Source organism: Salmo trutta, chromosome 26 (assembly GCF_901001165.1).
Source record: "Salmo trutta chromosome 26, fSalTru1.1, whole genome shotgun sequence".
NCBI lineage: Eukaryota > Metazoa > Chordata > Actinopteri > Salmoniformes > Salmonidae > Salmo > Salmo trutta.
This window is the reverse complement of record NC_042982.1, coordinates 20,031,482-20,045,591: the sequence shown is the minus strand read 5'-3', so window position 1 is coordinate 20,045,591 and position 14,110 is coordinate 20,031,482. Positions and strand designations below refer to the sequence as shown.

The window sequence follows — 14,110 nt, the reverse complement described above, 5'->3', positions numbered from 1 at the left end:
ACTGTCACAGGTAATGCTGATGCCACATGGCTGTCATTCAGGGCTGGACTAGAGAACGTCTGGTGGTGGATATCAAAGAAACAGCAGCTTAGCTAGTTATTACAACAAAATTGTGGGTTGTATGTGTGCGTTACTTACAGTTCGTCTCGTTGCCGTTGTGACAAAACCATGGTGGCAGCAGGGAGATGTGGGCGGGGCCAGGGGTGGTCGAGCAGAGGGCGTGGCTTGCAGCTGCTGCGGTTTCCCCGGTCAGAAGATCAGATCAGTTCAATCCAACCAACACACTTCGACAGCGACGGTGTTCCGATGTACAATGACGACGCCGGGCTAACTGGGGGATGGAGGCTCTGCCACTAACGCAGGACTCTGCCCCCCAAAAGCTCTGGTTCCAAAAATGAGACGAGAGGAACGCCGGCAGAAGGGTTACCAGTCAGTTCTAAACTGCATCTGGGAAAAGAGAGAGAGAGAGAGAGAAAGAGAAAGAGATAGAGAGGAGAATATGAGCGAGGGGAGAGAGAAAGTAGAGCAACAGAAAGAGAGCGAGCGAGAAAATTGGAGCGAGAGGTCAGTATTATGTATGCATGACAAACACCTGATAGAAGAACAGGCAGAGGGCAGATAGGGACGAGAACATTCATGACAGTAAAGAGCAGCTGTGTCTAAAGCCAGCTCTTCCTGTAACACTACTGAGAGCCAGAAAGATAAGGAGAGGTCACAATAATGCAGCTGACCTCTGTTGCATCAATAGAATATATTGACCTGTTCTTCAACAAGCCTTACAGGTATATTATAAACTGGGTGGTTCAAGCCCTAAATGCTGATTGGCTGACAGCCGTGGTAAATCAAACCATATACCACAGGTATGACAAAACATTTATTTTTACTGCTCTAATTATGTTGGTAACCTGTTTATAATAGCAATAAGGCACCTCGGGGGTTTGTGGCATATGGCCAATATACCACGGCTAAGGGCTGTATCCAGGCACTCCGCATTACGTCGTGCATAAGAACAGCCATGGTATATTAGCCATATACACCATACTTCCCTCGGGCCTTATTGCTTAATTATATAATGTGATAGCCAACAAGAGTTAAAAAGCATCCTCATTATCATCAGGTGTTTCACCTGTTCAACTCTCCCAGTAACCACACTCTTCTACATTCCCGCCGCCAACCCCCCACTACTCCAGCCCTATGAGGCAGCCAGTCATGTCACGGTGACAGTTTAGTCTGGAGCCCTTGGGCTCCCGAGTGGCGCAGCAGTCTCAGGCCCTGCATTTCAGTGCAACAGGCATCAGACCCTTTGTTCTTAACTGACTTGCCTAGTTAAATAAGAAAATAAAAAGAAATCCCTCTGTAGGGAGTTCCTACCACATGTAGAGTAGAGAGATGACCCAGATTCCGGCAACCCACAGTCCCCATCCCTACGCCTGTCCAACAAAACAGTAAAATGCAGGACAGAGTAACGGCCGACGGTGTAGTCAAATCTCCAGGCAGACCAAACTAATTTCATATGAAATCGAATGACAAGGGCTTCAGAACAACAGAGCTCAAATAATTGAATTAATAAAATAATCAAATCAGTGGCCTTTTTGGTCTCATGATTTCAAAACATCTCATCTACTACCTCACTTCATACAAAATCAATTTAAGATGGCTTGAGTGCTTCTCAAGGATCATCCTACAGGAAACATTACTGTCCACTCAGGAGCCAGTTGATGGTACTTGGGATTAACCTGAGTTGCCAGCCACTGCCATCAGCCACGGTAAGCCTCTTAGTCTACTGGGAGCAGGATCACGTCATCTCGCCCAGACCAGTAAACAAAACACAGCTGTTAAAAGCTAAGGGGAAATATTTTCCTTGATTCCTAGGCTTCTTCTCCTCCAGTGTATTCCTCATGTCCCTGCTCCTCATCTCCTTCTCAACAATGACAGAGGAAAGCGAGGAGACCATTGGAAGAGAAGATCAATTCCAGCCTTTGCTTCAACAGAGCACCTAGGACAGGGTGACCTAAAGGAATAGAGCCACACATGGTAACTGGATAACACCCTAAAATATGTAACCTACTGGAGGAAGAGCCAATGAATTCCTTTAAATCAGTCAACATGTAGCCTAGGTGATCCCAAGGCTGGCGAATTTCCACCTGTTGCTATTTGCACACAGAAGTATGCTTATTTTTTTTGCAAGAGAAAGGGAACCATGAGAGCGCAGCAAGAGAACCAACATCAAATCTAGAAAAAAAAGATGACAAAAGCCAAGGTAGCCTAGTCAATAGATTCTACACAAAACCAGCAATAAGGAATATAATTTACGGAAACGGTGGTTCTTTTTTATCAGCGGTTGGTGGACTTGACACTTATGTAGCAGAGCAGTCAAAACTGGTTATCAGCAGCAGATAGCTAGAGGAACGAGACGTGGGGCTTTGGCCTGGACTCTGATGTGAATGTGAAGTGCCCTGGGCACCACCTGACCTATGAACACTGATGTCAACACCATGCAAGCAGTAATAACCCTGTCATACACTGACTGCAGGGGAAAAATCTCAAGGGTTTAATCAGTGAGGTGAATCGTTCACAATGTTGCAGATAAAACACTGCATTCGTTGCTCCCATTTGTCATACACTCCAGGCATGGGCAGAGGGTTCATGGCTGGCAACATGAAAGCTGTACATTTACTCTGGATAAGAGCCTTTGCTAAATGACTGTAGTGCAATCCAACATGTTGATTTTCCAAACGAGATATTTTTTTACTCTTAATAGCAGGTTTCTGTGTGTGTAATTTGTTATCGTGCTAGACATTGCGCTTTATCATTCTCATTGCGGTGTTTCATCAGTAGTAGGTACACTGTTGGAACAATAACACAATCGATGCAATTGGCTTAGGAGAAAATGTGATCACATCACACCGATTTAAGAGGCGATTGCCGACTAGGCCTTGCCACTAGATGCACCCATTTATCTGATGGTTAGAGTGTGTGCGTGTGGGTCCAGGAGTCACAGGAACGCAGAAATCTGAGTTTTAAATACAGAAAAAAATATATATTCAAAAAAAAAATGCATAAGAAATATCTAGCTGCGTTTTGTAAACACATCTAAAATGCTTCTTATTGTGATTTCTGCTTGCTTCAGAAAAACCTTGTGCTTCAGTTGCACTTCTCCACTCGGATGAGAATCTTTGCTCTTGTCATCATTCCCGCATTCACGAAGAAGCATTCTATCAGACAGTGCTCTGACTGATGTGTAGCTACTTCTCTCTGGCAAAATGTAGAGGTCGACCGATTAATCGGCATGGCCAATTAATTAGGGCCGATTTCAAGTTATAACAATCGGTCATCCGCATTTTTGGACGCCGATTATGGCCAATTACATCACAATCCACGAGGAGACTGCGTGGCAGGCTGACCACCTGTTATGCGAGTGCAGCAAGGAGCCATTATAAGTTGCTAGCTAGCATTAAACGTATCTTAAACAATCAATCTTAACATAATCACTAGTTAAACTAGTAATATCACCAACCATGTGTAGTTAACTAGCTTGTCCTGCGTTGCATATAATCAATGCGGTGCCTGTCAATTTATCATCGAATCACAGAATATTCAACTTCGCCAAACAGGTGATGATTTAACAAAAGCGCATTCGCGAAAAAAGCACAATCGTTGCACCAATGTACTTAACCACGAACATCAATGCCTTTCTTAACTTGTGTCTGCTAGCCAAATAGCGTTGCACTTCTCACGCCACTGATCACTATGGAAGCAACAAAACCCGGCAAAAAACAAAAACGATTAAAAAAAACGTTCTGTCTGTTTTGAAAATGCAGATCTCTTTATTCTCTAGTCTGTGCACCCGCGGCGACTGAATAAGGAAACCAGCTATCCAGAGTTGGCATGGCTGTACCCTGTGGGTTGGCAACTTGGCATAGACTGCTCTGAATGTTGGCATAGACTGCCCTGAATGTTGGCATAGTCTGCCCTGAAGGCTGGTGCTCTGAGTCATAAGGGTGCTATTTTATCAGTTGAATGAGAAAGGTCAACTGTGAAACAGCAGCAGACCATGCCAATAATCTTGATTATCATACCCAAGGTGATGAGATTGTGTGCGTCGGTGGTCAGAGTTCTCCAACTATCCCTATTTCTCTGTGGTCAGGAAGGGCTCTACAGTGCGACCACTTCACTTGCATATGCGCCTAAATATTTTGATGTGAATCCTGGAATTTTTATTTTAGAGTACCAGTGCACCTAGAAAAATGTGGGATTCTAGTTTTAATATCTCAAATATTTTTCATTCAGTCAGCATAGAACCCTGTCAGGCATGGCACAGTAAGCAGGACTCAATATTTTAAGAATGGATCAATTCACAGGTCAACACTCCACTGAAACCATGAAACTAAAACGGGAAGGAAATAAAAGTTTGAAAACATCTGGGCAATGTCATGCAAATGTTATAAAAATGCAGTCTGTGAAGTTAGTTCTAACAGCCTGCTAAGTACTGTGAGGTGTAGGTGAATTTACAATAACTTGATTTACAATCAACTAAGACTAGTAGGCTAGTCGACACATCCGATTATAATTTGCAGAATAATAAAATAACCAAGTAGATTAGCTGTAGGCCTCCATCAGCATATCAAAGATCAAAGTCTATAGCAAGGTAAGCATGATTCAACAGGCTAACAGAACCCAACATATAACCTGTATTTCTTAAACATCTTAATCCTTACAATAGTAATGTATACTGATATTGCATTTTAGTCAATGCCTTTCTGAATTCTGACAGAACAAGGCCATGAACAAAGGAATAGTAAATGCTTCAGTGCTACACTACTATGGAATGATGAAAACAAAGGGTGGAATAACAACACACTTAGCAGCACTATCAGACTGTCACACAAATACAGCAATAGGGATTTAGAAGTCCAATATCACTGCATTTCCTTTCCCAGATTCCCAAATCCAAGTCCAAATCACAACAGCAGGATTCCTATGTTGTTCTTTGCCACCCAACGTCATCATCGACCCGTATCAATCCAAATGGCTTTGAATATAAATATTTTTTTCAATGCGCACCTACATTTCACGATTTGAGCAAAAAACAACTGATTCGATAAATTGATAAAGTGCTGCGTTGGTCCGCAGTTCACTTGCACATTGGAAAAACACTCGTCAAACCACCAATTGAGAGGAGTTATTTTAGGTCAACTAGCATGCTGGTTTACCACAGAGCTCTGGTAAGACAGAGTTCAGCATTGACTAACCACTCCCATCTCTGCCTGCAACCAAAATACACTTAAACTCTCCAGGTCTGCATGCAGGCGCGTACAAACACAGAGGCAAGCTGCCACACCACAACACCAGCATTAAATCTCAAAAATAACAGCTGGAACAGCCAGAACCTCAAACAAAGCCTAGGCTACATACATAAAGATAGGATTTTCAGAGCTAGTTATTCTGTAAATAATGACCAGCTTGTGCACAGTAGGTCTCTTCTAGACAGGCAGGGCACTCTTGCAGAAATTATTTGAAGAGCTTTATCACTAATTGATAATGACAGGGGATTGAACATCAGGCACACACTGCAGTCTTCCAGAGGTCATCACCTGTGCTGGCTGCAATTGCTGTTATCCAAGCTATGTGGTCTGAAAGAAGCCTAAAGCAACCAGGGATAAAATGGATGGCTGCTGCTATTCATTCACATAAAGCATTCATTGTTAAACCTAACACATATCAAACTGAACATATCTTAGCTTTGTTGACTATCCACATCCGAGACAGAGAGGTGGAAGAAGTCCATTCAATCTTGGCTCCTCCTCCTTCCATGTATATTTAAGCAAGCCAATTGAGACAGATGGCAGGAACCATGACTTTGAATGCAGTGACAATGTGCACGGCCGCTGCCGAGAAGCAAAGAGGCCAATAAAACATGAGTCTGGCCATCATCACTGCAGTCAGAGTCCCCTGATAGAAGAGCCATGATTAGCAGATCAGAGTACACATACGCTGAGGGAGTGCTCAGTAGCAACACGGAGGTCTGTGGTAGACAGGACTCTGGGAGAGTCAGAAGAGCTGCTACAGGCCAGGGCAACATATCATTGAGTGCCAGCTAAACCACTGGCAGAAGATTAATTAAACTTTTATAGCGCTATTGATTACATAAAGAATCTTAAGGTGCTTTAAAGCAACAAACAGACATAAGACAAGCCTACTTAACAAATCCAAGTTGACTGCACATAGACCAACATTAAACTGATCAGAACAAACATCAAATTAAGGGTTTTCAGCATATTTTCAATTGCTCCATGTAGGCTATGCAGTGCACTGTGCAAATCATGGATTTGTGTCCTGATCCTTGACTAGTTAAGCATTGACAGGATTCAGAAATCAAGCTGCTATATCACAATGGCATGAGCTGACAGAAGAAATATTACGCATACTGGCACCATATTTCCCAGTCTCACCATGATTTTGTGTGGATTTTGTGTAATATTTGCAGGCAAAATGATAAATTATGCTGAAGCAATTCTGACATTTTGTATGGCAATATGCAATGATTTTGTCCAATTTGTAGCAAAAATGCACTGTTGAGGGGAAATGTTGGGGTGACAGGTGGCTTGATTTAACCAAATGAGGTAAATGTATGTTTATTTTATTTCACCTTTATTTAACCAGGTAGACAAGATGAGAACAAGTTCTCATTTACAATTGTGTCCTGGCCAAGATAAAGCAAAGCAGTTCGACACATACATCAACACAGAGTTACACATGGAGTAAAACAAACATACAGTCAATAATACAGTAGAAAAATAAGTCTATATACAATGTGAGCAAATGAGGTGAGATAAGAGAGGTAAAGGCAAAAAAAGGCCATGGTGGAGAAGTAAATACAATATAGCAAGTAAAACACTGGAATGGTAGATTTGCAGTGGAAGAAAGTGCAAGTAGAAATAGAAATAATGGGGTGCAAAGGAGCAAAATAAATAAATAAATAAATAAATACAGTAGGGGAAGGGGTAGTTGTTAGGGCTAAATTATAGATGGGCTATGTACAGGTGCAGTAATCTGTGAGCTGCTCTGACAGCTGGTGCTTAAAGCTAGTGAGGGAGATAAGTGTTTCCAGTTTCAGAGATTTTTGTAGTTCGTTCCAGTCATTGGCAGCAGAGAACTGGAAGGAGAGGCGGGCTGAAGGAGGAATTGGCTTTGGGGGTGACCAGAGAAATATACCTGCTGGAGTGGGTGCTACAGGTGGGTGCTGCTATGGTGACCAGCGAGCTGAGATAAGGGGGGACTTTACCTAGCAGGGTCTTGTAGATGACCTGGAGCCAGTGGGTTTGGCGACGGGTATGAAGCGAGGACCAGCCAACGAGAGCGTACAGGTCGCAGTGGTGGGTAGTATATGGGGCTTTGGTGACAAAACGGATGGCACTGTGATAGACTGCATCCAATTTATTGAGTAGGGTATTGGAGGCTATTTTGTAAATGACATCGCCGAAGTCGAGGATCGGTAGGATGGTCAGTTTTACAAGGGTATGTTTGGCAGCATGAGTGAAGGATGCTTTGTTGCGAAATAGGAAGCCAATTCTAGATTTAACTTTGGATTGGAGATGCTTAATGTGAGTCTGGAAGGAGAGTTACAGTCTAACCAGACACCTAGGTATTTGTAGTTGTCCACATATTCTAAGTCAGAACCGTCCAGAGTATTGATGCTGGACGGGCGGGCAGGTGCGGGCAGCGATCGGTTGAAGAGCATGCATTTAGTTTAACTTGTATTTAAGAGCAGTTGGAGGCCACGGAAGGAGAGTTGTATGGCATTGAAGCTGTGTGCAGTGATTGGTTGAAATTGCAAGACCTCTTTTTGTAATGCGGTGATGGGTCAGTTTTATGCAATAATATTGCAATTATTTGACTGTTTTATAAGTCATAGTGCAGTGATTTCCAAGTCCTCACATAATATGCTGGGAATTGTTGATTTCCAATCCAAAACCCATTAAATGAGCAGTGGCACTAAGCTGTCATGTGAAGGTGAACCTAACCTGGCTGTCGCAGACCCAGAGACAGGAGGGGGGCTGCTGGGCTGGCATGTCATTATTAGCAGTGTGTGTGTTAGACCAGTCCTCCTGTGCTGAAGGTCAGCCACTGTCCTACTGTGACCTCTGGGCTGGAGCTCAAAACAGGGTAACATGGGCATCTGGTGCTGACTGTGTTAGTGAGGCACTCTGCATTCACAAAAAAGACACACCCTCTCTCGCTCTCATCCTCCCGCCCCCTCCTCCTCCTCAGAGAGAGGAATCAAACATCCTCCTCTGTGCATCAATGCTATTTTTGCATCTACGCATAGTCACTTTAATAACTCTACCTACATGTACATATTACCTCAACTAACCGGTATCCCCCCGTACAGTCTCACTATTGTTGTTTTACTGCTGCTCTTTAAATTACTTGTTACTTTTATTTCTTAATCTTTAGTATTTTTTTTAATTGCATTGTTGGTTAGGGAGTCTTAAGTAATCATTTCACTGTAAGGTCTACACCTATTGTATTCGATGCATGTGAATAATAAAATTTGAACCTGAAAACACATTTTCAATGTCGCCATTGGTCAGGTACCACTCAAAACACTGAAAGGTATACTAAACAAATCAGTCAGGTTAACATAGTCCCACCTCTTGTATAACAGTCAAATATCACAACCTGTGTATTGAGGCCATTATGAGAATCACAAATACCATGATTACTGATTAGCTATTTGGCACAACAATAGATACATGAGGGCGCACATGTGTTTATGTTCTCAGGATTTTAATAATCTGCTTTATTTTCTAAATGAGTCTGGAAATTTGTCAGGCCTGCAAACACAAACAAGTAACTTATTAAAATATCCTAAAAATACCAATTCATTAAAAAAACTAACATCTAATTGCTTACATCAAGTGACTGCCTATTCAATCAAGTAGGGTCCATCAGCATAGATATACAAACCATGGAATCACATTAGCTACAACTGTAAAGGTGAAAAATATAGCTACCGAATTATCAATTGAAGCTCCACTCCTAAAACAATCCCATAATTTCGGTTGCATCAGCTGCTGCAGCAATCCTTACAGGTGTAGCCAAGCTCTGATCTGGCCAGGATGAAATTATACATTCGGGGAGGAGGACTGCATAGCAACGGATACTGCTTCAAACACGATAGGGGTACCATCAACAAGGCGGGGAGGAGGAGAGTGACTTGTCAGTTTCAGCGGAAAGAGATGCAGGCTGAAGGATCCATTCTGCAGTAGGAGAGGGGTGGCGTCTTTTCTAACCGAATGGAGGATACCGCTGCCTTTCAACCCACGTGATCAAACTGAAACTATAGTCGATCCTCAATCGCAAAATAAAATATAAAAAAGTAAGATAGCATAGGTTTCAAGCTGAAGCTATTGGTCAAGGCAAATTGTAATTTTCCTCCAACTCTTGTTTTTTCCACCGATGTGTTCTACACTTATTTCTATAAACTGCATGAATTCATTCAACTTAGATCATTCGTAAAACAGGGCCAACTGTAATGATAATGATTTACGTTACCGGTCTAGAGCCTTGATGACAGATCACAAAACGACCAAAGTTGTCCAGCTCACTGGATGTAACGTGATGGATGGAGGGAGTAGCGTAGCCAGTGGCTACAGGAAACACACAACTAATTTGGTAACTAGCTGCGCTAAAACAAAGGTGTCAAAATGTCAGACCACATCTAATGTTTAACATGACAATCGGCCGATACTAGCTAAATAATATATTTACACGTACCTGCCTACCTCCTAAATAGCTTTCAAAATAATGATACAACTGAGTGCATACGCCCTTTTCCATTATTGAACATTCTATAAATCGTGGGTAACATTACCTAGCTAAAGTTATCTAGCTTGTTCAATTACATACCCGTATACCAAGTAGATATGCTCGACAATACAACACATTAGCTGGTATGTGAAATAACTGTCACTCAAATCATGACCTACATATGATCGCGAGGCGAACGCAACGTTGACCAGCCTAGAGTGCGCACGCTAGCTAGCCTAGCAATTTAAATGCGAGTTGAAAAAGCAATGGATTCAATTGAATGAAGCAATTAGCAATGCACTCAAAATATAAAAGTTAAAAAAGTTAATTAGCTAGATATAGTTACAACGATAAATGTTTATGCACAGACTTGATGCGAGGCAACTCGCGACCTACACACATAATTGATGAGTTTGGCTAGCCAGCCGGTTAGCCTAGCTAGCTAGCTAACGTCAAAATGATTTCCACTGATTAACGTTAGCTAGCTACCTGCTGGCTGGCAAGCTAGAAAGTTGATATCAAATTATCGAATCAATTTGATCAATAACACTTGAATAGGTGCAAGTCCTCATCAAATAGTAACTTAAATCAGGTTAACAACAGTTACTTAAAAGCAAATCGACCAGTGCCACTAGTTGGTTAGCACAGACATTTACAACTCCGATGGCCAGCTACCTGCTGCTCCAAGCGGCCTGTCCGCCATTTTGAGACATAGAAAGGAGGCGCAAAAATTACAGCCACATCGTCCTTCTCCCCACTCTGCGTTTCTTCGATACTCAACATCTGATGCAAAACAACTTACCCTATACTTTTTCCTAAATATCCTTCGCCAGTTCGGACAGTTATACAAGCCAAGAGGACGTGTTTTTCATCCAAACAAGGGACTTCTGATCTCGAGGTTAGAGTATGGCGACTTTTCTCTCTAGCAATCCTTGTTTTTCGTGCTGTATTCGCCTTCAGAGTCGGGGACGCGCTTGCGTTCGCAAACTGACAGCGACGCGCGCGCACGCCCTTGATCACAGCCCTACTTAAAACAAATAGATTCTTGCAAACACCCACTGATAACCTACTCTAATTTTACTTAACAAGTAGCTATAAACATTCACTATTTTTGACTACACATCATTACCCAGCCTCTGCCGATGGTGTCATTGACGCATGTTTACAGTGGATATTCAGATTACAGAATGTTATCAGAACTTGATCTCTATTGATGACGGGACATAGTTCTATGAATTATGTACTACAATATGTGTGTGACTAGTAGGATACCAAAAATAAACATCCAGTCTTTACACTTGAAATGCATGATAATATCATTGCATCTAATTGCATGTCCAACAAGCCGGATAGCTTGGAATAATTTCATACATTTAATCAAAGTTTGATTAGAGCAGATAACATCCTCTCAATCTTATATGTAAATGAGTAGTTATTAAAAATCCAAGCCAAATGTTATTTGCTAGTTTTCTTTATTCATTTTAATACAAAAGCATACTCCGACCAAAAATAATTAGATTGTTATTTTGTAAAGAGCAACAGATAGGTACCACACAGCAAGAGAAGCAGACTTTAACACTAGAATGTGCAGAATAAATCTCATCAGTTCAAGAAAAGAGAAAACAGAAAACAGAAGAACAAACCCTCAATTTGAGTGCCACACAGAGACAATGCAAGCTGATCAGTGTGCATTAGGCATCCATCTACACTGAGGTCATAGAGACCAGATTTGTACTGTCTTTGACCCATAGGACCTCTTTCTCCCCACTAGACAAGAGGGCAGACAACCCAGCTCAGTACATCTATGAAATCTTGGTCAGAGCCTTCTATTTTTTTTTAAGTAGTAAATAGACAGATCTATTGGTGGCTTCTTGTGTGACGTTTAGGTAAGTAGATGTGTCATCTCGACACATTTTTGTTTAAAATTGGGGAGAACACAAAATGCATGTGTGTAAATGTACCTAATAACAGTCTCCTATGTGTGACATCGATGAAGTGCTGGGAGTGATTTGAAGAGCTTTGAATGTTCAGGTGACTTCTCCAATGCCTTATGGCCTTATAAACTCCCAAAATGTAATTTTGCACAAACATTTCACTCAACATTCAGGTTTTGTTTTGTAAACTACATTTGGAGACATTCAGAATTTAAAGACATCCATCCATACAAACCAAGGGGTTTACATAAGATGAAGCAATATGTAATATGAATGATCTGGAAATTGAAAATGTTAACTTGACAAAATTATACATTGTCTTTGCTTTGATAAAATAAACCGGAGGTCAGTTACTCCCTACTGAATGAATCTAAAGAACAGTGAAATCATTTTCTCATGCAATTACTTGAATGTATCAAGAGGTATATTACTACACAATTAGAACATAATTACAGCTTAACAACAAGAATTAGTGCCTTGGTGATGAAATGGAATAGAAGCACCATGATTTGATGATCCATGGGGGGAAAAAAAATAGATCTCTAGGCAGACAAAAGTATTTTTGATCACTCTCAACGAGTTTATTCTATCAGAAATGTCTAAGTCTCAAACAATAGACTTAAAGGTTTCAACAAGTTCACCAATGTTCATCAAGTAGCAGCCTTTGCAATTTTTCAGGTTCACGTCATCATCAATTCCATCAAATACTTGTTTATTTTGCTTCCCTCAAAGTCAATCGAATGAGAAACATATGAAATAATTACACTAGCCTGCACATATGCTTTTGAACATCCTTATGGGACAAAAACATTTTTCACATTAATAAAGCCTTTTCATTTGTTTCTGATGGTTCCAAAGGAAGTACTCTAGTGCACCGCCCAATGGCCACTAAGGGTACTGCAAGACAGGACTGACATTCATAAAGGAGGAAGTTGAACCTGAGGGGAGAAAGGAAATGCAGATACACTTTAAAAAGGAAACCAGTGATGTCCCTATGACAAACATGAGTACAAATGAAAAGAAACCAAAATAAAATAAAAATAACATTTAAAACAAGCTTTGAAGGGCTGACAAGAAAACCAAATAACACCCTGGTTCCATTTCGAAGCATACATTAGGCACAAATCACATACCAAGTTCTATTATTGTTCCACAATTTTTTTCAGGAGCATAATAATCAAGAAATTAATTATAGTAAGTGTTTTTTCCCCCTCTCTTGGTGACATCCTTTTACTTACAATGACAGCTGTTTGTCTTGCAGCAACACAAGTGCAGCACTTCAAAATAATAAGTTCCAGCATCTTCTATATTGCTTAAGTCACATACATTTAGACAGCGCAACAATTTTTAGAAAGACATTTTCAAGGGAGGGTTGTTCACATTGCATGTACACAAGCGCACACACACCTCTATCAGTCTTTTTTGGTATATTGAAGTGTGTGTGCGCTTGTGTACATGCAATGTGACCAACCCTCCCTTGCAAATGTCCTTCTAAAAATTGTTGCGCTGTAAAAATGTATGTGACTAAAGCAATATAGAAGATGCTGGATCTTATTATTTTGAAGTGCTGCAAGACAAACAGCCTTACTCAACACAGCCTTACTCAACCCACTTTTGGTGGTGTTGTGTTTAGTCTGTCTTTTCTATCAAATGATAGGGTGAAGTTTCTCACATAATCACTTCATATGAGCAGATTTACAACGTCGCTGGCCAAGAATGTTACATGAGAATAAAAGTTTATATTAGCCGTCCCATGATTTTACGATGGCTGCGTTTACACAGGCAGCCCAATTCTGATCTTCTTGCCACTACTTGGTCTTTTGACCAATCAGATCTTTTGTGAATTTAAATGTAACCTTTATTTAACTAGGCAAGTCAGTTAAGAACAAATTCTTATTTACAATGACAGCCTACCCCGGCCAAACCCGGATGACGCTGGGCCAATTGTGCACCGCCCTATGGGACTCCTAATCACGGCCGGATGTGAAGCAGCCTGGATTCGAACCAGGGACTGCACTGCCTAAGACCGCTGCGCCACTCGGGAGCCACCAAATAATTGGGCAAAATACCTGAATTGGCCTTCCTGTGTCAACACAGCCTTTGTGTATAAAAAATAAAAAATTTGGAAGGTCGTGGCTTACCCAACCTAGCCATTCCACTATGAAGCAGCAGAACTGTTGCACACCATGGCCATATCTGATTCCTTCTCTCAGAGTACACAAACATACATGCACATATTCTTTAAAAGTGGAAAAATAGAAGACTGGACACATCTAATATAAGAGACCTATAGAGTCTACTGCTCAAGCCATAGTTGGACGTTTCATATCTGCATTTCCATCAACATTGATCAAGGACCTGTC

General features: G+C 41.3%; 1 protein-coding gene across 2 annotated transcripts in view; it reads right to left on the bottom strand.

The window, feature by feature from the left end:
* LOC115163357 (lissencephaly-1 homolog A-like) overlaps positions 1-10,755 on the bottom strand; it is a 63,638-nt gene extending 52,883 nt beyond the window's left edge. Inside the window, exons 1-2 of one of the 2 annotated variants that reach the window (XM_029715159.1) lie at positions 10,616-10,755; positions 139-447 (exon numbers count right to left, since the gene is read on the bottom strand). In XM_029715159.1, coding sequence (XP_029571019.1) covers positions 139-170 — 32 coding nt within the window. In that variant the 5' untranslated portion in view covers positions 171-447; positions 10,616-10,755. Of the gene's footprint in view, positions 1-138; positions 448-9,017; positions 9,283-10,615 lie in introns of those variants that run through there. The other variant, XM_029715160.1, reaches the window with a different exon arrangement.
* Positions 10,756-14,110: the final 3,355 nt, after the last annotated feature.